The sequence below is a fragment of the Phodopus roborovskii genome, unplaced genomic scaffold (assembly GCF_943737965.1).
Source record: "Phodopus roborovskii unplaced genomic scaffold, PHOROB, whole genome shotgun sequence".
Classification (NCBI taxonomy): domain Eukaryota; kingdom Metazoa; phylum Chordata; class Mammalia; order Rodentia; family Cricetidae; genus Phodopus; species Phodopus roborovskii.
In genome coordinates, this window is record NW_026126446.1 from 945366 (window position 1) to 968016 (window position 22651).

The window sequence follows — 22651 nt, forward strand, 5'->3', positions numbered from 1 at the left end:
AGCTGTTGAAACATAAAGTCTGTTTGTGTACTTGAATTTTGGAGATGTCATCTCTCCAGTGTGCCTGTGTACATGAAGTTTGGAAATCTGTCTTCGACCATCATTTAAAAATAACATGGTTATTCATAGATATATGGTAATGCTTTATAAAAAAAAAAGTAGTTTGTTCTATGAATAAACTATTTTCCATTATTGGGTATAGTAATTATGAAGACTTCCACTGAGCAGTCTTACAATTTAATCTGAAATTTTTCCTATATAGATATTTTCAATAAACAAAATGCTATTGCCTTATACCCAAGAGTCTTACGTTGTATTTTTGTTGTTTTAGATTAACTTTGTGTTTCCCTCTTAAAAATCAATAGGAAAACCAACTTCATTGCATAGCAGTAGATAGGCTGGTTTTCTGTTGTGTAATTCTAGTTTGGGTTTTCAGGTTTTGTCCAGACCACTGCCATACAGAGCAGGTGTTTTTAAATCAAGTTATTTTATTAGTAATGTCAGGGTCTCTAGTTTAAATTAAATGTTATTAAAAAATGAAACCACTTAGTGTTCAACTTTTTTTTTTTTTTTTTTTTTTTTTTTTTTAATGGTCAAAATGGAGTTTCCTACACAGGACATAGGCATAGAACTTGGCTTTTCTGAGTCAAGGTAGGCTTTGAACTTGAGACCTGCCTCCTGAGGAGCATTCTAAGGAGCAGGATTTACAGGCTTGGGCTTCTAGAACATTGTTTACCTGGGTATGCTTTTGAGTCTCCTCATGAGCATAGAGGTACTGGTTAAAATGCAGATTAGCAGGCTTGCTGACAGATAGCCTGCATTTGGCCAAGCATCCTAAGTCTGAAGCTAGTAAAGTGTGAGGTCTACCCAGGAGCAGTGCTTTGTAATGGATGATCGGAGCTTGTTCTACAAGTCCCTCAGGCAGAAGACGACTGAACCAAGAGAAGCTCTTCTTTCATCTCAGTTGTAAAATTCATGTTTAATTATCCCCTTGTCACCCTGAAGTTTAGTAGTCCTGGTTTTCCTTTAAAATACCAGGTTGATTCTGATCACTTAACTACATACAAACTGTTTTGCTCTCCATAAAGAATACTTATAAATTGCATTGATCTGAATTCCTATAGAAGGGCAAATATCAAATGAACCGCCCTCAAATGTGTTTAGTCCTTTCTAAGTAGACTCCCAGTGATGTGTTAGTGACAGATGCAGCCAGGGGGAACCAGTGTCACCTCCAGTTGATTTTACCAGCTGTGAGGGGATTCCTTACATGCTACATAGGACAGATAGCACATTTCTGTCCCACGTTTCCCTCAGACAGACTACCTTCAGTCTCACCCTTTCTACAAACCTTCACTCACTAAGCTGTGTGCCAATGACTCAGCTAGCAAGATGGCTCCCAAGGATAAAAGTGCTTGCCATGCAAGCCGGAGGACCTGAGTTCAATTCCTGGAGTTGTGTAAAGGTGGCAATATTTGTACCTACACTCACTCCCACACATAATACACACGTGCCACACAATAATAACAAAATGTAACATTTTTAAAAAGAAGTTCTCATTGTAACGGGCTGTATCTTGTCCAGTACATTTGTGAAACTGAATTTTGCTTTAGTGCGACAGCCCTTTCAATGAATACTAGTTATCGCTGTTCTCTCAAAATTGATCCACCTTTCTCGTTTCATTATAAGAAGAAACTTTATTTCAGCGTAGCAAGTGCATTGTCTGAACTCATCAACACCCTCTCTGTCCCTCCCCTCCCCCATTTGTTGCAGACCAGGATGAAAGAGCAGCTGAGCTCAGCAGGGAGCAGAACGAGAAAACCATCCGGAGCACGCAGACCGCGCTCCGCAATTTCCGGGAGTTCCTCATCTCCAAGTACCCTTCCGAAACCAGAGAGATCTATGTCATCCCTTGCAAGGAGCTAGATGCCTACCTTGCCTCCTTCTTCGTGGATGCCAGGCAGAAGGATGGGTCTGAGTACGAACCCAACAGCTTGGCGAATTACCAGTGTGGGCTGGAACGGTACCTGAAAGAGCACAGGTATGGCTACAGCATCACCAGGGACAAGGAGTTCAAGCGTTCCCAGGAGGCCCTGAAACAGAAGCAGATTGAGCTGCGCTGCAAAGGAAAAGGAAACAAGCCACACAAGTCCATGAAGCTCACCTTTGCCGACGAGCTCATACTGCGGAAGAGAGGACTGCTGAGCAGGTATAACCCCGAGGGACTGCTCAACCTTGTCTGGCTCAACAATACAAAAGCTTTTGGGCACTGCACGGGCTTCCATGGATCCACCTTGAAATGGGGCGACATCCGGCTCCGGGTCACGGAAACTGGGCTCGAGTATTTGGAATGGATGGGTCAGGACACTGGTGATCTGAATGCTAAAACCAAGAGAGGAGGGACAGACTCACGAGTTTATGCCACCCAGCATGCCCCGCAGACCTGCCCGGTGCAGGACTATAAAGAGTATGCCCAGCGGAGGCCTCCCGCAATGCGCTATGAGGATGCCCCTTTCTACTTGTCCATCAAGCCAGTTGTGAACTTGGCGGCTCTGCATTGGTATAATTGCCAGGCCCTTGGCAAGAATAAGCTGGCCAAGATGGTGAAGACCATGTGCGAGAAAGGCAACATCCCAGGCAGAAAAACCAACTTCAGTGTCTACCAGAGCTGTAGCACCTTGTCTGAGGCCCAGAGCAACCAGCTGGTGCTCATCTGCAACAACTTGAGCCAGCAGGCGGCCCAGTCGGTTGCTGGCCACTCCAACAGCAGCAATTTCATTGTCTCCTCTTACGACTCTTCCTCAGACACAGCTTGACCAGGTGGCTTGCTCAAGACCTCACTTTGGTTTCTGTGTCCCAAGAAACTATCATTGTGTACTGCGTTTCGTCGCCTTTCACCTGCCCTCAGTGTTAACTTTATAAAATGCAAATCTATATTTTTCTTTTTACAGATAAGCCAATGGCAATAGTTTAGTATCACTAACGCAGTATTTATAGGCTTGAGACAAATAAGTGTGCTTGTGGGTGATTACATGTAATTGCTCTTACAGACTTGGCAAAACCATAGTGGTTCTCAGGCAATGGTAGAGAAAGAATTCCGTTTTTAAAAACCTGTAAGAAAGGAAACCCAGAGTCATTCAAGATATTGTGTCCTCCTCACCTCCTGCTTTTAATCCCCTTTATAGATAGATTTATTTTTTTAATTTTTTAAAATTCTATATGAATCTGGAGGAGACAACACCTTTACTGCTCATGCAGAATGTTGAAAGGGTGTCAAGCTCAGTGTCAAGTTCTTTGCAAATATTTTAGTGTAGGTTCAAATCCTGAGCCTCAATTTTCAACGTTTATGGAGATCCCAGTGCGTAAAGATCTTTTCTTTGGGGGTTGGGAGCAGAAGGAGGAATAAAGGTGCCATTCTTTTTTGGAAGATGTCTCATTTTTAAATTATATGCAAAATCTGAATGGGGGGGACAGTTACGTAGCTCATTTTTAGTGGTGTGCTTGGACCCGCATAGAATGTTCTTTTTCCCCAAGTCCGTGTAAATGAGTTGGATCATCAGATTTACCAGAGATTTTAAACTCTGAAAAACTTTGAAAATATTTCCAATTGTTAGATTGTATATCAAGCATAAAAGAGAAGGTAGGAAATGGAGGCCCCGCACTAGAAATCTGGAAGTGTTCTGTTACTGTTTCTAAGCATTAAGTCTGTCCCTTTCCCCCAGGGGGGTCACTTGACTCTGCACTTAAAATCAAAGGAGCGTTGACACCCATCTTAAACCACAATATTTTGTCACCAGGCTTAGTGGGACTCAAAGCATTCTTGGGTTTCTTCCCAGTAAATAGAAATACATTTATTTGCGGTACTCTGTAGTTGGAATAATTTTGGTTAAACATTTGTGGTGGTTTTCACAGTCTTTGTTTTCAAGTCTTGAAGACTATGGTAAATTGTTACTTAAAACACTTGAAAAATCAATTAGAATTAGAGTCACAGTGAGACCGAGCTGGGTCCCTCCCATCCTGCACATATAAGGGCTCTAAAACCCACCATGTGTTTATCACAGCTGAGGCCCTGTAGGGGATGTGTTTATCCTCCAGGTCAACCTTGTAACTTACATTAGCTTGGAAGGTGGATGGTATTTTATTATCTCCTGATATGAAAAGAGAAATATTTTTATTTACTTTACTAAATTGTCACAGAGTTGAGCTTTTCCATGGCTAGGGGCCTGTTCACATCAATACATAGTTAGTGCACTAGGGCCTTTCTTATAGGCTGTGGTCTTGAGTGCCAAAGTGGCAGGTCTGCTTGGGGCATTCGTGGGTAGACGTAACTTGATGGGCCTGTCTTTCCTAGAGAAGCATTGTTAAGAAAAGATGTGCATATTTCTAGACAAGTATTATCTAAGCCTTTGAGCAAGCAAGTTACCCTTGTTTTATGGTGAAATCAGAAGTTGGATGAAGGAGTCTGCCTTCTCACTCCAGCCTTTTTCTGTTCACCTTTTTCATTTTGGGCTGGTTGTTGGTTTGAGTGGTTTGAGCCAGAAATGGAAACAGTGTCTTCCCTTTGCTGAAGGTTGTTTAGTTTAAAGGAATGTTGGGTGATCTTTCAAAGTTGCATACTGTCCTCGAACCTACCTCCCCATTTCCTCCACTTAAACACACAGCTGCTTTCTTCCTACTCCTCTGCAAACCTTCCCCACTCTCTCCCCACCCCTGCAAACCCTCTCCTTTCTTGGAGTCAGAACTTTTTAAAAATAAATTTTATTTAAATCAGAAACAATCTTATTTTATATATCAATCCCAGTTCCCTCTCCCTCCCTTGCCCCTCTCTGATAACCCTCATCCCATTCCCCATCCACTCCCCAGGGAGGGTGAGGTTTTCCTGGAGGGATCATCAAAATCTCTAGTCGCTTGGGGTAGGGCCTAGGCCCTCCCCTGTGTGTCCAGGCTAAGGGAGTATCAGAACTTTTTAAAGGCTGTTTTTATGTAGCATACCTGTCATTTTTTATCGTCACCGTTTTTTAAGTCCTCAGTCGTGTTGGCCGCAGAGTTGGTTTTGAGAAAGGGAGCCTGTCACTGCACTGAACAGAGAGGATGGAACTAGGCGGTTCTGAGTACTAACAGAGCACGTGTCCTGCTTAATCTTAAGTACTACGTTTTCATCAAGACAGTTATATCAATAATGTGAATGATTTTTATTTATTTGTGTTTTGCTGTGATAACTAACCAAATAGGAACACTGTGATATTTAGATTAAAACAACATTTTGGAAAAAAAAAAAAAAAAGGCTTACTAGAAGAAGCATAGAATCTCTTTAATTAAATTATAAAAACTCTGTGACTACCTCTAAATTGTGTATTTTTATCTAAACTATACTGAGGACATATCAGTGCCAGATGCCGTTTTTATTGCTTGGAATTTTAACTTAGAAAAATTATTCTACCCATGGCCAGCATTTGTCATGGTTATTAGGGCTAATGTGAAATGTTTCATACATAATTTATGCCAACTATTAAATATTTATGTCATAATTTTAACTATCTTAACATTTCCCTGTTAATTCATTTTCTCCTAAGTTGTTGTGTTGTGTTCTATTTGATGCAGGGGTCTCATCACATAGTCCACGCCTTGTCCCTCCACATCCCAAGTGCTGGGTTACAGGAAAGCAACACCTTACACAGCTCGTTTCCCTAAATTAAAGTATTACCTGATCTACAGCATATATTCTGGTGTAGGTTAAGTCTCTGATTTGTCAGCTAGGTTCTTATTATTGGAGACTCTGGTGTTAACTAACACCCAGAGCCATAATATCAATGGCTGAGATGAAAGTTTATGGCTACCTAGGCAAATATTTATTGACTATCCAGTTGGTGGGAAGTCTGTGAAGATGGGTAAATTCTGAGAGTGTCCCCATCTCTGAGCTGACCCTGCTCTGCATTGCCTGTCACACTTGGTACTTAAGTCATCGGATATAATTAGCTGTAGAATGTATCCCACTGCTTTGAGGGTTTTTTTTTTTTCTGTTTTGTGTGCATTGTTGTTTTGCCTGCATGTATATCTGTGTAAGGGTGTCAGGTCCCCTAGAACTGGACTTACAGACAGATGTGAGCTGCCATGTGAGTTCTGGGAATTGAACACTGGGTCTGGAAGAACAACCAGTGCTCTTAACCACTAAGCCATCTCTCCGGCCCCTTCTTTGAATATTTTATGAAGACTTTCCTTTGGAGCCATACCATCCCCCAAGACAGGGTTTCTCTCTATAGTCCTGGCTGTTCTGGAACTTACTCTGTAGACCTGGCAGGTCTCAAACTCACAGAGATCCGCCTGCCTCTGCCTCCTGAGTGCTGGGATACAGCTTTTCTTAAAATCAGTTATAAGGTGATGTTCACCTTATTACATCTTACAGTGTTCACACTGCACGCACACTGGAATGCCAGGGTCTGCTGAGACAGTCATTAGCTGGAATGTACGGTGTGTCCCGTACCAGGTGCTTCTGTAAGTTGTCTTCATTAGTTACCATTTTAAGTGAGCATTGCTGCTCTTTTGTGAGGGGGAAATCTGATGGGTTGTCCATGTCCCAGTGAATGGGTGGGGGTAGTGGTCCCTGGCTGCTGTGCTGGTGCCACTCACTTGTGCTCCCCTAATGCTGCAGTAGAATGTCTAAAGTGACGAGCTACAGCCTGGGGCCCAGCAGTTAGCAAGGCTGGTCTTTCTTAAGGACAGTGATAGAGTCATCTTTAGCATCAGACAGGTCTGGGAACCCAGAAGTATACTGTAGATACCACCCTCCAATCACTGCTCTATTCCTACTGAGAGCAGATAAAGGGGAGTTGTGTGGATAAACTACCAACAACTCTGATTTGACCTCTTTAATCAGGGCAAAGGAAGACCGATCTCTCAAGGCCCAGTTTACTTGAAAATTCCCCAGTGGGGTTTGCCCGAACTGAGTGAAAGACCTGATTTGGTATTAAAGATTGTGGTTTCTTAAAAGTATGACATTTTAGTGTACTAAGTTGAGTTTTAGTGCAAGCCACGATGAATTAGAATGAATGGGTATTAGCCATTGTCTGCTGAATTGTGACTTTAGATGCTGTCTCTGGAAAGGCCCTAAGAAGTTGTTTCACCCAGTGATTGCCAGGATTTAGACTAGGAAAGCGTATCTTCCCGCAGGGAGATGATGGAAGGTGAAGGGATTGATACCTCAGAAAGAACAGGCATGTGCACACTCACACATACTCCTGGAGAGTCCGCGCCTTAGGCCTAGCCTGGCTGTGCTGAATGGGCTGCTGCTAGACAGCCTTCCCTGTTCTTCCTCACAATAGGAAACAGATAAAAGTACCTGGGTCTTACTGTCTTGCTAGGATTAGAGCAGGAGAACCCAGACACCCTGACTCCTGTCTTTATAGAAAAACTTGATAGAATTTAGAGAAGAAATTCCACCTATTGGAAGTAAACCCTGAGTTAAAGTGTGTTTTCCTTCTTTTCCAAACTGTATTTTAAACACTTTTATTTTTGTTTTGGTTATAAAGACTGGGTCCCATGGTGTAGCTTTGGCTAGCTGTAACTGTGTAAACGGGGTTGGCTTTGAACTCATAGAGGTCTGCCTGCCTCTGCCTCTGGATCTGGAGTGCTGGAATTAAAGGTGTGTACCACCATGCCCAGAATTAACCCTCATGTTTGTTATATAGGCTATTTGAATGTGAAAACTGATTTTTCATTGTATAGGGTTATGTCTTGATTTTAGCCCTGTTTTATTGTGAAAATTTTAAAAATCACCTCTGGTGTAATTGTTTCCTAACAAATATCACTCAGCTTGTCCCACTTATATTTAGTTTTTAATTATAAATGGGGAGGCAAGCTGCCCACATCTCTAAGTAATGGATTCTAGTTGCAGATCATGGACCAAAGAGAATTCTTGTTTCATTGGGCCTTCTGGGAATCCAGCTCTACAATACCCATGTTATTAATTTGAGATACAATTTGTACTGGTTTACAGTTTGAGACATATCTTCAGTCAAAAAGATTAAAATTGTATTAACATCATTAAGATTTTCTTAAGTCTGTATCAGGGAGATTGGAAATGCAAAGGGTATTTCTTGTGTTATCTTGACTTTTCTTCCAAAAAGGAATTCAAGCATAAAATTTTCACAGACATATTTACAAATTGTATTTATCAGAATCAGTGGAGATATCAAATTTTAGGATATTTTTTAAAAACGTGCAGTGTGATTACTTGTCTGTCTCGGTGTGGCACTGGAATTAGCATTTTTAGTGTTTGTCATTTAATTCAATGGGAGCTTTGAAAATGCTTTGACCTAGTTTTCTCGTTTGTGGTAGGTAGAATTAGGAAGGCATTGGTGATGTAGAATCCTAACAGGTATCGTGCATATAGTGTTTTAATGGCTGTTGGTTTTCAGTGTTGTTACAACATTTTAGAAGTCACATACCTTAGACTACTTTACTATTAATTTATAACTGATTATTTATACTAGATGCCCACATTTAGTATTAGTCCAACCAGATTAACTTTATCTAACTGAACTTTTATAACAATAATCCACTATGTTACAACTTTTAAAATAGCATTTATAACTAAAAAACTTTTGCTTTATAAAGCATTTGTTATGGGAAAAAATACTTGCCAAAAACATTACAATTTCTATGCATTGTGAGATAACTGAGTGACTTTTGAGGCTTTGCATGTTGTTCTAGATGCTTGTTCACCGTGTTTATAACGTTGCTGTGGAATCGTTAGCCATCACTATCACGGTAGTTGGGCTGTGTCACCCTCCTGCGTGTGTGATTTGAGAAAGTAAGTATGTGGTCTGGTCTTTTGAGCCAGCGCTTCGTGGCCTCTACAGAAGGAAATGTAGTCGTCATGCAGTATCAAACTGTCGTGTTGTATGTACCATTCCAGTCTTAGAGAGCTTTCCTTCCACACACCTGCAAAAAAAAAAAAAAAAAAAAAAAAAAAAGGAAGGAAGCAAGAGTTGTGTTTTGTTCACTCCGTCACTGAGAATTTTCTGTTTCTCTTAGATTTGACCATTTTTACAGAAGAAAGTAGTCCAGGAGCTTATGAGGCACACATGCTGTCTAGCTGGTCAGCATGGCTTACTTAGAATTGCATCTGTAAGGTTATCTAGTAATTGAAAGGCTGGAGAGATAGTTCAGTGTTTTAGAGCGTGTAACTGCTTCAGAGGGCCCTAGTTCGATTCCCAGCTACTACATCAGGTATTTGTAATTCTAGCTCCACACCAAAACTTCTCCACATACTTACACATAATTAAAAACAGTAAAAAAAATGAATCTAAAAAAGTAATTAATGATCAAATTTATACCTTATAGTTCCTTTTGTATCCAGTGTTTACTTAGGTCTGTGGACTGTATTTTGTATGCCCATCAAGTCTTCCATGTCTATCTGTCCAGTTCAGTTCCCTGTGTTTCCTACTTTCCCCAGCAGTCCCACACACTCTGAAGACAGGAGGAACGCTGCTTCAACAGATTAACTCTGTCTCCTGTACTGGTCAGAATTCAGCGTGGGGAAAATGTCATTTCACTCTTATTTATTTTCTTACAGCGGAAGTTAAACTATCATGAAATACCAAGCGAAGAAGACTGCTTCCTAAAGAGCCTTTTTACACCAGCATGCCAAAATTCCCCACATAGTACAGGGTTTCCTCCTGCCAGTTCAATAGATAATAATTATAGGGCTCCTATAATGACAGGATAATCTCCTAAAGAAGATAGAGGCATCGTGTCAGCCAGTGCTGTATTTGGACACATTGGTGCTGAAATTACTGATTGAATTCTCACATTATTAAAACTAATTCCTCAAGGCCCCTGTCACTTCTTTGCTTAGAGCAGTGGCTCTCAACCTGTGAGTCAAGACCCTTTGGGGGGTTGTGTGGCCCTATTACAGGGGTCACATATCAGATATCCTGCATATCAAATTATTTACATTACGATTCACAATAATAACAAAATTACAGTTGTGAAGTATTAGTGAAAATAATTTCATGGTTAGGTGTCACCACAGCATGAGGAACTGTATTAGAGGGTCACAGCATTAGGAAGGTTGAGAACCACCAGCTTAGAGGCAAAGAAAGGCAGATTTAACTGTGAGCATTCCTGCCAGAATATGCTTTAAATGTCCGCCCCTCTGTGAGGTGATGAAGCAATAAAAAGAAACTGTTTTGTGTGGTATGGAGCAATACTGCTGTTGTGATCCAGCCTCAGAGTCATACCAGAACATTCCTTGATTCCTGTGTTGGGAGGTTTCAGACACCAAAGACTATGGCATGGTAGGTCCCAATGACGAAGTCTGAGTTAGCAGTGGGCATGTGTTTGAACCTTGTGATCCAATTTATTTTCCACCCTTGGATCTTCTGTTTTGAATCTCTCTGTCCAAGGCCTTCAGGTCTAGAGCAATTATTTAAACAAATAGTATATGTACTTGGTAGGTTTTTAATTTATAGTTTTCATTTTCCCCATAACTGTAAACATATTCATTGCTGAAGTTGGATATATAGTTGCCAGATCAGCCTCATGGCGAGTGATCATTTCCCTCTTCTGTGCAGTACTACAAACATTTAACTAAAATCCCATCTGCCTGATTGAAGACAATAACTGGCCATACTTGAATTTACTAGAATCTGTATATGACTCAGTTGTCTACTACAAAGAAGAATCGGTGTGGTTTAGTGGAATGGAGCTATGTTCAGCTTCATTGAGGTTCTTTGTTTTGTTGTAAATCATAGAAGTGTGTTTACAGTTCCTTTTCTTCCATCACTGAGGACTTAAGGTATAAAAAGACAAACTTATCATTTTAGTCCCTATGGTTTAAGACCAGGCATCTGTTTGGAAATACTGTAACCAATGCTTAGGGAAAAAAAAAATCATGAAACCACAGAGGGGCTGTGCTGTCCTTTTGGGATGCATTTACTTGGCCATATTGGTAGATTGTGTCTTTCTGGATGTTTTCTAGCCACTTGGCTTCTATATACAGTTGATGTGGGAAGAAAGCACATGTGTGTCTGTCTCACTCAAATCATATTATAAAACTTTTATTAAAGCTGCTACAGTTCTAACTTGGGAAAGGAAGAAGGGCGGATTACAATGGAAGAAACTGTGTTAATGTGTCAGATGTCCTTTGGTCAGTTGATCCTGCCTGTTGATATTTGTAACATATCAGAGTATATGGTATTGGTTTCTTTCTTTCGTTTTTTTTTTTTTTTTTTTTTTTTGCTGCTCACAGACCTTTTCCACTAAGATGTTTCATTTTTATCAGCTCACTGTTTCTGCTTCATACCTGTCTGTGCACTTGTGCTTTAAATAAAACTCCAGTTTTGTGTCCCAGTGGTTGATTCCATCGTGTGTATAATGTTGGCCTGTAATGTAGTGAGATTTTCTGTTTTTTATACTTGTTGATACAGCCTAAAATTTGTGGAAATGAGCAATCCAATAAACTCAGCCCACATGTGTCAGTAGTATCTCTAGTAAGAGCCTGTTTAATCACACAGTCTTTTCTGTATTTGGGCATGATGACCAATTTTCAGATAATAAATTATTTTTTGCAAAGGTAGCTGATTTTGTAAATCCTCCAACTTAAAAAACAGAACACATACAATTTGGGGGGAAACCCAATTGTTGGCCTGGTAGACTGCAGTGGCCCTTGGGATGTTGACAGTATGTGCAAAGCCAGGTACTCTGTATCTAACCATGAAGGGACATGTTACTCTGGAAGAGGAAACATTCATGTACACAGCTGTTTACACAACCTTGCAAGGTAATAAAGTCCTTTAGTAATGGGTCTATAGCTGCTTAGTTCACTTGCTTATGAGGCAGAATGTCCCACAGCTTATAATTAGCTGTCTGCGTTATTTATTTATTGCTTATTGTGGAGGGTTTTCTGGCTTGTATGTATGCATGGAGGTCAAGTGCTTGTCAGTACACCTTGAGACAGCATCTCTCAGTGACTAGGAGCTCAACATTTTAGCTCAGTTGCCTGGCCACTGCCCCTTCACATCTCCTCCAGCACTGCAATTACATGTGAGCCACTGACCCAGGTTTCACGTGGCCAAATGCTTATGCAACCCCTTTTAAACTTTTCCCCATTTTTGAAATGATATGTAGCCTAGGCTGGTCTGAGATTTGTTATGTAGGAGAAGGCAGACCTGAATAACTGATTCCTAGAGTCCACCTCTCATGTATTGGGATCAAGTGTGTGCAACACTGGGTCTGTTTACTGTTTGTATAGCCCTTTCTCTGTTAGCCCTTTCTCTTTACTCCACAAAGTTACACTAATCTAAATACATAGAGACAGGCTGGCAATGATCCAGAAGTTAACAACTCATGCTGCCAAAGGACCTGAATTTGTTTCCCATCACCCACATAGCTCATAACTGCCTTTAACTCTAGTTCCAGGTTATCTGACACCCCTTCTGGCCTCTGCAGGCACCAGGCACATACATGATACACAGTCACACATGCAGGTAAAACACACACATTAAACATATATACTTTAAAGCTGGACATGGTGGCACATTCCTTCATCCCAGCATTCAGGAGGCAGAGTCAGGCAGATCTCTGCGAGTTCAAGGCTAACCTGGTCTACAAAGCAAGTTCTAGGACATCCAGGGCTGCCACACAGAAACGCCCTCTCTCAAAAAACAAAGCAAAGTATACGTTTTTTTTCTTAAATATATGTTAGGTCCTAGGTTTCCTTATTTTCAGAAAAAAATGCTTTTAGTCAGATAGGATTCTCCATGTGTTGCTTATTATATTTAGCATGTTTGACATTGTTCTTAGAACCAAATTGGAAGGATTCCTTGGTGCATCTTTGTTGTGTTACTAAAATTATCTAATAATAAAAAAGCATTAGGAGCTAGAGAGAGAGCTCAGCAGTTAAGAGTATGTGATGCTCTTCTGAACGGCCTTAGTTCAGTTCCAAGCATCCTCATCAGGTGGCTCATAACTCAGTTCCAGGGGATCAGACACCTCTAGCCTCTGAGGATGACTGTGCACATAACCAACCCCTCATGTGTGTGATTAGGAATAAAGTAAAGCTTTAAAAAGACCTAACGCCTGAAAGTAAGATGAATATTCACAACCATTTTACTGAAATGTAAACCTCCTTCATATGTGAATAATTCACCAGCCTTCTCAGCTGAATATTCCAAATGGAGATGGCGCTATCATTGTAAAGCAATGCAATGGTCTAACTGTAAAGCTTATGCCTGTGTTTTCATAGTACTTCAGGAAACAAGAAACTCATCTTTACATATGTTTGCAAGTATATTTCTAACAAATCTTACTTTGCTTATGGGAAAAGAACATTAGGATTCAAGTTGACTCAGGTACAAATGGTAAAATTGTTTCATCTTAAAATGTATGCATAATCTTTGTTTGTTTGTTTGTTGAAATAGGGTCTCTCTGTGGGATGGTCCTGGCTGTCCTGGAACTCACTTTGTAACCTAGGCTGGCCTCAAACTCACAGAGATCCACCTCTCTCTGCCTTCTGAGGGCTGGGATTAAAGGCATGCCCCACCACTGCTCAGCTTCATAATCATTTTTAAGAGGATTTTATTTAGCCAAATGGTTAAATAATGTTAAAAGTTTTTAAAGCAAACATCGAAAATGGCAAGTATTGGGAGCAGACTTGCTTTTATGTGGACGTGAAGCCAGCATTTGCTTTGTCTAACATTCTAGTGCCTATGACAAGTGCAGCAATGAATAGCCATCGCAAGGAAGAAGCAGGTGAAATAGACAGGACACTGGAAAGATGACTCGCAGAGACTGCCACAGATAAGGCTTTCGCATAGCCTTTTGGGGGCGGGAGGATGTGGGTGTTTTCACCCATGAATCTTCAGGACTGAGGATTGTGGATCAGTGAGAAAGTGCCTGCTTTATTTAACACGCTGAGCCTACTATTGGATCTCCAGAACAGGGACAGCACAGGGAGGGAGATACATTGAGATTTGGGGTCTTGCTTTGCAACCGGGATTGACCTGGAACTTGCTATGTATATCAGGTTGGCCTTGAACTCAGAGTATTGCCTTCCTCTGCCTCCCAAGTGCTGAGATTGAAGGTGTGAATCACCATACCTCTCTCCCTCTCTCTCTCTCTCTCTCTCTGTGTGTGTGTGTGTGTGTGTGTGTGTGTGTGTGTGTGTGTGTGTGTGTGTGTTTTGAGATAGGGTTTCTCTGTATTGCTTTGGAGCCTGTGCTGAAACTTGCTGGCCTCAAACTCAGAGATCTGCCTGCCTCTGCCTCCTGAGGGCTGGGATTAAAGGTGTGCACCACCTACACCTGGCCAAGAACCTTAATATTTTAAAGTAAGCTGTTACTGCTTTGCACAAATGTGCTAAAGTCTGTTTTAAAAGACCTTAGTTTTATTTTCTATTTACTTTCATGAACTCTCATAATTCCTTATGCATACATTTTTTTTGTATCTCCAATAAAATCCTTTAAGTGACATTTTGAAGAGAAAGTCTTAGGTCGGATGAAAAAGTTTACTTTTTCCTACAAAGTTCCAGAGTCCTAGTGAATTTTACAATGTACAGAAATAATATATTCATACTCAATACAGGACGGAAAGTACTTTGGAACTAATAATATGATATGCATCCTTTAGGACTTTTTAAATGAAGTTATAAATAGATAATTTAAGTTTTATTTTCTTGTTAAAATGGCATTAGACTATCTTAAACTAAATTTTCCTTTTTTTACTTTATATGTTGTGGACCTGTGTAGTTCTTGCTATTTGCTCTTGTTACCTCCCTGGCAATAAATAGGTCTTAAGTGTGTATGTTCTTAATTTTCCTCTTTGTAGAGCATAGTTGATATGTACTATCTTTGTGTATAGTTTTGGATAAAGCTTAAATCTTTTCTTTAGACTAAAAGGGGAATTGTAGTGAGATATCCCCTCCACCTGCACCTGTTGCACTGACCATGCCCATTGGGGAGTGGGGACGGGTGCAGGCGTGAGCCAGAGAGCATCCAAAGGCATCCTTGGAACAGGAACCTGTGGTGGTCATCTGTCTGGTGTGATTTCTCCCCAAATAAGCATACATCAGCCTATCATTTCCCAGATCCCTATTTACCATGCTTTAGACCTGTTTTCACAGGTAAAAGGGTAGCACAGCTTTTAATGATAGCCTATAAATATGCGTTGTTTAATCTTTTCTCCACTAATGAGTTTTTTGTTTGTTTGTTTTTTCAAGGCAGGGTTTCTCTGTATTGCTTTGAAGCCTGTCCTGGAAGACATCTTTATTTATTATTGCATACTTACTTCTACATTTACCTAAAATGGCTCAACAAAAATAGTGCAGACATCATCTAGACCAGGCTGGCCTTGAACTCAAGAGTTTTACCTGCCTCTGCTGCCCGAGTGCTGGGATTAACGGCATCTGTCATTACCCAGATTAGTTTATCACAAAATTATTTTTAAAATTTGTTTACTCTCTACTGAGCTTTAAAATTAGGCTATCCAGTATCCACAAAGAGGAGTTAGGTTAGAATTACATTGAATTAAAAACTACTTGAATAAATTAAATACCTAGTTGACCCCTCCAATCCACATTTATAGCATATAACACTTTATCCATAAGGTATTTTTAGTTTTAAGATGTTTGGGTTGGTTTTCTTATTAAATTACATAGAAAAATGCACAAATCAATATTTAGTTGATTTTTCTGAAGCAAGCATTTTCACAATTCCCACCCAGAGGAATAAGAACATTGCCTGAACTCAAAGGTTTCTCTTTTGCTCTCCCTATTACTACCTTCCAGACTGCTGTTAAATGACCAAGAGTCTTTTTATGAATTACATGAGTGCCCTTCTCAGTATACTCTGCCATCTGCCTTCTTTTTCTTAATGTTATGTTTGTAGGATTCACTCATGCTTGCATGCAATTCATTCCTCACTACTGTTGTATGATAATTTATTGTTAGGTATTTTGTAATTTTACGTACAGTTGGTATTTTATGGACAAAGGACAGCCTCGAGTCTTGGGCTATTCTATTGTTAGACTTTTTATAAACATTTATCTTTGCCTTTTGATACATATGCATGTTGCCAGAGGTTCTTTGTCCCAACTGGTCCTGCTGCCCTTCAGCCCCAAATGAACGCACAGACAATATATTAGTTATAAAACAGTTGGCTGGTGGCTTGGGCTTATTATCAGCTAGCTCTGTCTTAATTATTAACCCATTTCTATTAATCTGTGTATTTCCATGTGGTCTTGACTTACCAGAGAACTCCTGGTGAGTCCTCTCTTCCTGGGCTCTACATGACGACTCTTTCAGCCTACATTTCCCAGAATTCTCCTCATCTCCTAGCCCTACCTATACTTCCTGCCTGGCCAATCAGCCAATTAGTGTTTTATTCGTCAACCAATAAGAGAAACATATATACAGAAGGACATATATACACTTATGTTTGGTGTGTATATCCCTCCTGGGGATGTAGAATCTTGCATAATGTAATAGATGCACGTTCAACATTAGCAGATACCGTGAATTAATTTTAAAAGTGACCATGGCTGTATTCTTGCACCAGCAAAATGTTCCTTATTAACACTTGCTATTTCTTCCTGGAAGATGTTTGCTTTGGTGAATGTTAATGTAGAATCCCTAGATTATATACTAATTTTATATGATACTCGTTAAAGTCTTGTCCTTTTTTATGTGTGTGTGGTACCAGAGTGCATGTATGTGCATGTAGTGTCCTTAGAGGTCAGAAGTGGGCGTCAGATCCCTTGGACCTGGAGGTACAGGTGGTTGTGAGCTGACTGATGAATGCAGGGGACAGAACCTAGGTCCTTTGTAGGCATAGTCAGTGCTTCGAACTGAAAATTCATCTCTCCAGATTCCCCCATCCCAGTGTTGCTCAATTTTATTTACTTTTTGTTTGGTTTGGTTTTGTGTTTTTGTTTTTCAAGACAGGGTTTCTCTGTAGCTTTGGAGCCTGTTCTGGAACTTGCTCTGTAGACCAGGCTGGCCTTGAACTCAGAGATCTCCTACCTCTGCCTCAAGAGTGCTGGCATTAAGAGTGCATGGGCCACCTGTCTGGTATTTTTAATTGGACTGTCTGCTTTGTTGTTGATTGTCAGATAAATCCCTGGTAAATGTCTTCTCCCATTATGTGGCTTGCCTTTTTCATCTCTTAATGATGTTTTGTGTGTGTGTTTGATGTGAATTTTTATGGACTCCAATTGCTCTGTGTTTTACTTATGTATTGATTTTGCTGCACTGTTTAGAATGTCTGGGTGCTCCAGTGTCATAGAGCTGATAGAGTTTTATTGTGTTTAACTTTTGAGACAAGGCCTTTGTGTACCCGGCTGGCCTTGAACTCACTATAAGGTTATAGTTTGGTCCATTGGGATTGTTTTATTATTTTTTATGGTGTGAGGTAGGAATTAAATTTCCTCATTTGTTTTGTTGTTATTGTTTGTTTTTAATATTGGGTTTTTAAGCCCTTGAATCTTTTATTTTTTATTTTTAAATTTTTCTTAGATTTTTAAAAATTTTTGGTTATGAATGCTTTGCCTATATATGTGTGAGTGTATCACATGCATGCTTGGTTCCCAGGGAGGTCAGAAAGAGTATGTCAAATGTCTTGGGACTAGAGTTCCATATGGTTGTGAGCCACCATGTGGGTACTAGGAATTGAACCCTGGGTCCTCTGCTAGAGTAAGTGCTCTTAACTGCTGAGCTGTCTCTCTAGTCTTCACATTACTTTAAAGATTTTTGTGTCTGTTTAGTAGCTGAATTGGTCAGTAGGTTTCTTTATTTTGTTCTGTTTTTACTATACTGTCTTATAAAGAGTTGTAGGTGGGCTGCAGATCTGCCTCAGTAGCTAGGAACTTTTCTGCTTCTGCAGAGGGCCTGCATTTGGTTCCTAGCATCCACACCAGGTGACTCCAATTCTAGATGATCTGATGCCCTCTTCTGGTGTCTGCTGACTCTGCACGCACACACACACACACACACAAAATTAAAAATAAATCTTATGAAAGTGTCTACACACACAATTAAAAGTAAATCTTATGAAAGTGTCCGGGTGTGGTGATGCACACCTTAGACACAGCACTTGGGAGGTAGAGGAAGGTGGATGTGTGAGTTTCAGGCCAGTCAGAGCTTCACAGTGAGACTCTGTGTTAAATTTAAAAAAAAAAAAAAATACAGTGAGACTTTGTCTTAAATTAAAAACAACAACAACAAAAACAGGTAAATACATCACTACTTGTTCCCTAAAGTTAGAATAATTTGCTAGCAAAATCCATGTGAACTGGAAGATTTCTTCTAGGGTATTTTAATATAGGTCCAATTTCTGTAAGCTATGGAAGATTGTTACATTTGTTTATGTTAAGAAATATTCCACAGCATAAACAAATGTAACACATCTTTGCCCAGTTAAAATAATATTTCAATAATGATACATTTTGCACAAATCTTACTAGTATCAAGGACGTCCTGCAAATACCGAAGTTAGGTAGGTCTGAGGAAGAGGTGGAAGGACTAGGATGCTTCAGACCCCATGTGCTCAGTGTTGCTCATCATCCCCCTCAATACCTGTGCTTGGTAAAGCAGCTTGTGCCTTCCAGTATGGGCAGGACCAAGTTGTCAAAAGTGGCATCACGTTTTTAAGGAGCATAGAAGCCAACACCACCACAGCACACACCTAAGGAATGAAGGCAGGCGTGAAACCTGGAAAAGGGGGCTCTAATACACACAAAGTGTCTTAGAAGTAAGAGTATATTGAGGGGCTAGAGAGATGGTTCAGTGGTCAAGAGCATTGGCTACTGGCTACTATAGAGGATCCAGATACGATTCCCAGCATTCATGTACCAGCTCACAACCATCTGTAACTCCAGTCTTAGGGGATCCAGTGCCCTCTTCTGGCCTCCATGGGCACCAGGTACATACATGGTACAAAGACATACATGCAAACAAAACACCCATGCACATAAATAATTTTTAAGTATGTTGATTAACTCAAAGGCATTTCTCAGCTCTGTTCTTCTGGATGCCAGAGGATTCTGGCAGGCAGAGAGAATAAATAGGAGGGGAAATCTAGAGAGAAGGAAGAACAAGAGGAGATCCTCAGTGGGCACCCTGAAAACCAAGTTGGGTTAGGTGATGTGAAACGAACTCACAGACTACACTAGCTTATCATTTTGCTGTCTGAGTCCTAGCCAGTATGTTTGAATATACATTCTTCAGGGATGTTTTGTTTTACCAGACTCCAGAGTGTAAGGAAAAGCCAGCTAATGGTTATGGATTCCTTTTCTCTTTGGCAATTTAAACTCTTTTCCCTCTCTTGTGAAGGCACACCTTCCCTGAGAGTCCCTCCTTCTCCCTAATACTGCTTTCATTTCATCTTCCATTCTGATTTGATGGTTTGTGTAATCAAGGCTTAAATCAGTCCAACCTTCTCATGTGTGCCCATGTGCATGGGTGTGGGGGTATGAGTGTGTGTACATCATTTTCAGGAAGGGGTTAAGAGCAATATAGCCCCATATAAGTCAAGGCTGCTCCTGACAGCACACAAGTAATTTGAAGCTTTATTAACAGAGAGATGATAAGCCTTTGTGTACTGAAGATGAGTAACCATCCTCCCTTTCCTGCAACCTTCTATCCTTTCCTTTAGACTTCCTCCCTGTTCTACAACTGTCCTCCCTTTCCTGTAGACTTCCTCCCTTTCCTGTAGACTTCCTCCCTTTCCTGTAGACTTCTTCCCTTTCTCGTAGACTTCCTTCCTGTCCTGGAATCTTCCTCCTTCCTTCCTTTTTAAAAACTACTTCCTTCCTTCTCATTATTTGCTACTGGTAGTAGAAATGCTATATTTTGTAGTATTAATTCCATCGTATTACTGAAATGTTTGTCAGTGTGTCATCCAGTGCACATGGCAAAATGATCAGGGTTAGATACAAGGCATGGGTTCTGATAACATGTAAATAGTTTTTTAGACAGTCTCACTGTGTAGCACTGATTGTCTTGGAACTCACTGTGTAGACTAGGCTGGCCTGGAGCACATAGAGAGTACTGGAGTAGAGGTATGTCCCACCACCTCTTAGGTGGTTTTTTGTTTTGTTTTGTTTCTTTTTTGGAATTTGTTTTTATTCAATATCATCCCAGAATGAAGCTCATTAAGAAGGGAGTGGCAAATTATTGTAATGTTTCTATTGTTCTTGTTTCTAGCTTATTCTACTAAGCTGAACAAATTTCCTGTATTTAATATTAATGATGACTTGAATGATCTGTGTACCAGTGCAGTGAGCCCAAACACAACCAAAGCCACGAGGTACGCCCTAAATGTGTGGCGCTACTGGTGCATGACCAACGGGCTCAAAGACCACGCGGACATCACCAAGGTAAGGGATGCGTGAGTTTGCTAATTCTTTTGGCTGATTTTACTGAACTCCCAGATGCCCGGCACCCTGCTATGTGCTGTGGGGGACACCCCTGAAAGAACAAAAAGTACAAAGAAAATTCTCTACAGGACCAAGTAGGATTTAGAAAGTGTCTAAGGAGTGTACATTTGTTAAAGTGTATGGAAGACTAGGTTAAGCCATATTTCCAGGAAGAGGTAGGAGTTAGTAGAACTGGAAAACAGGAGACTAGTAGACCAAGTGATGTAAGGAAGAGGGCAGAGCCATTTGCTACAGTGTAGCTAGACGGAAAACCAGACTTTGATGACTTTGGTGACAAGCTCAGAGTTTGTAAACACTGGGATGTCACTGACATTTCTTGGTGTTCCATGCTGCAGGATTTGTTGATAAGAGCTCTAAGTATCGGGGACAGGCAAAGAAGAATACATTAGAGTTTTGTTTTGTTTTGTTTTTAGCAGAAAGGAACGTTAAAGGTGGTATTTTAAGGAAACTAATTGGAAGTTATGAAGAAAATACTTATTTAGTATCTTTGGTCCCCAGTCTCCTCTCTATAATGAGCTCTTTAAGAGCTCTTCCAACTTCAAGTGTTTGAGATCTGTGAATAGTGTGGGACACAGTGACTCTAAACCAGGGCAGGGTCCAACGGATACATCTATTAAGCAGCTGGGATTGTGAGGTTTGAAATGGTAGAAATGAAGAGCTGAAAGCTTAGATGTAAAGGTCTCACAGATGGTGGCCATTTCTTGAAGCCTGATGGCATGTAGGATTTCAGTTTGGGTGATGTACTTAGGGAATCAATAAAAGCTAAAGTAGAAAACCTGGCTTTCTCTTTCTGGCAGCGCTAAGTAGTGTGAGAGGCTCTCTGTTACACATGAAGAAAGGGAAGCATCCTGGGGGTGAGGGCAGAACAAAGAAGTGTGGTGAGCACGTTTCCTTCTGAGGGCAAAACTGGTAAAGTCAAGGAGGGAAGGTGGACCACTGAGGACCCCTAGCTAGAAGAGGAACCTTCCGGACCCTAAAAACATTCTAGGTCAGAGGGCTGGATGGGGGGGTGACTCATTGGGTAAGTGCTCCCCAAGAAAGCAAGAGGAGCCAAATTGAGGTCCACATGGAAAAGGCTGGATGGTGGGTGCCCAGAATGGCTCACTGGCTAGCCATTCGAGCTGGAATTACTGAGAGACCCTGCCTCGCAAAGTCAGATGGAGAGGTAACTAAGGAAGATACCTGATGTCTACCTATGGCCTCCACATACATGCACAACCTCATGTATGTGTACACACATACACCAAAGACAGAGAGCAATTGGTTGGTTGAGTGGATTGATTATCAGTAAATAGCAGACTCTGGCTACTAACAGATCTTTTCAGGGAAACATCCAAAATGGAGGCACTAAGGGCTTTGGGCAAATTAAGATCAACTAAGTAGGTTCTTGTTAAAGAGTCATTGCCAGGGCTAGAGGATGGCTTGCCAGTTAAGAGTATCTGCTATTCTTGCCAGGGACCTGGGTTCTGTTCCTAGAACCTACATGACAACAATCATCTATAACTCGAGTTCTAGAGGATACAACACCCTCTTCTGGCTTCCACAGGCACTGCATGCATTTGGTGCACAAACATATATGCAGACAAAACACCTATACACATAGAACAATGTTATTTAAAAATCTAGAACACAGCAAAATTCCATGTCTGATATTTAATGAAAAATTGTCTGTCAAACATGCAAAAAAAAAAACTAGCAAATATATTCCTTAAAAGAATGAATTAAGCTTGTGCTTGTGACATCCACTTCTAATCCTAACCCTAGCACCTCGGAAGCAAGGATGAGTTACATTACAAGACTGTTTCAAAAACAAAGCAAAAGGAGGCTGGAGTGATGGCTCAGGGGTTAAGAGCAGGTGCTGTACTTGAAGAGGACCTGAGTTCAATTCCCAGCACACATATTCTGTAACTCACTTGTTATGATCAGAAGTTTCTGTCCTGCAGCTGCTTAGTCCCAAATAAAAACACACAGGCTTGTATTAATTATAAACTTGTTTGACCTATGGCTCAGACTTCTTATTGGCTAGCTCTCTCTTAATTATTAACCCATTTCTTCTGATCTGTGTATCTCCACATGGTCTTGGCTTACCGGTGATGCCCAGGCTTCTTTCTTCCTCAGCAGCTACATGGCATCTGTCTCCATTCCTCTACCCAGCTCTCTCCTAATCTTGTAGTCCTTCCTATAATTGTGCCTGGCTACATCCTGCCTGGCCTTTGGCCGAAAC

General features: G+C 40.7%; 2 protein-coding genes across 4 annotated transcripts in view; one reads left to right on the forward strand and one right to left on the reverse strand.

The window, feature by feature from the left end:
- Ptbp3 (polypyrimidine tract binding protein 3) overlaps nucleotides 1-22651 on the reverse strand; it is a 297169-nt gene that overhangs the window by 243701 nt on the left and 30817 nt on the right. The gene's annotated exons all lie outside the window — the stretch shown is intronic.
- Kiaa1958 (KIAA1958 ortholog) overlaps nucleotides 1-22651 on the forward strand; it is a 120623-nt gene that overhangs the window by 84447 nt on the left and 13525 nt on the right. The window contains exons 3-4 of one of the 3 annotated variants that reach the window (XM_051187880.1): nucleotides 1771-2817; nucleotides 20195-20335. In XM_051187880.1, the coding sequence (XP_051043837.1) occupies nucleotides 1771-2813 (1043 nt within the window). In that variant the 3' untranslated portion in view covers nucleotides 2814-2817; nucleotides 20195-20335. Of the gene's footprint in view, nucleotides 1-1770; nucleotides 3448-20194; nucleotides 20368-22651 lie in introns of those variants that run through there. The other 2 variants (XM_051187881.1, XM_051187879.1) reach the window with 2 other exon arrangements.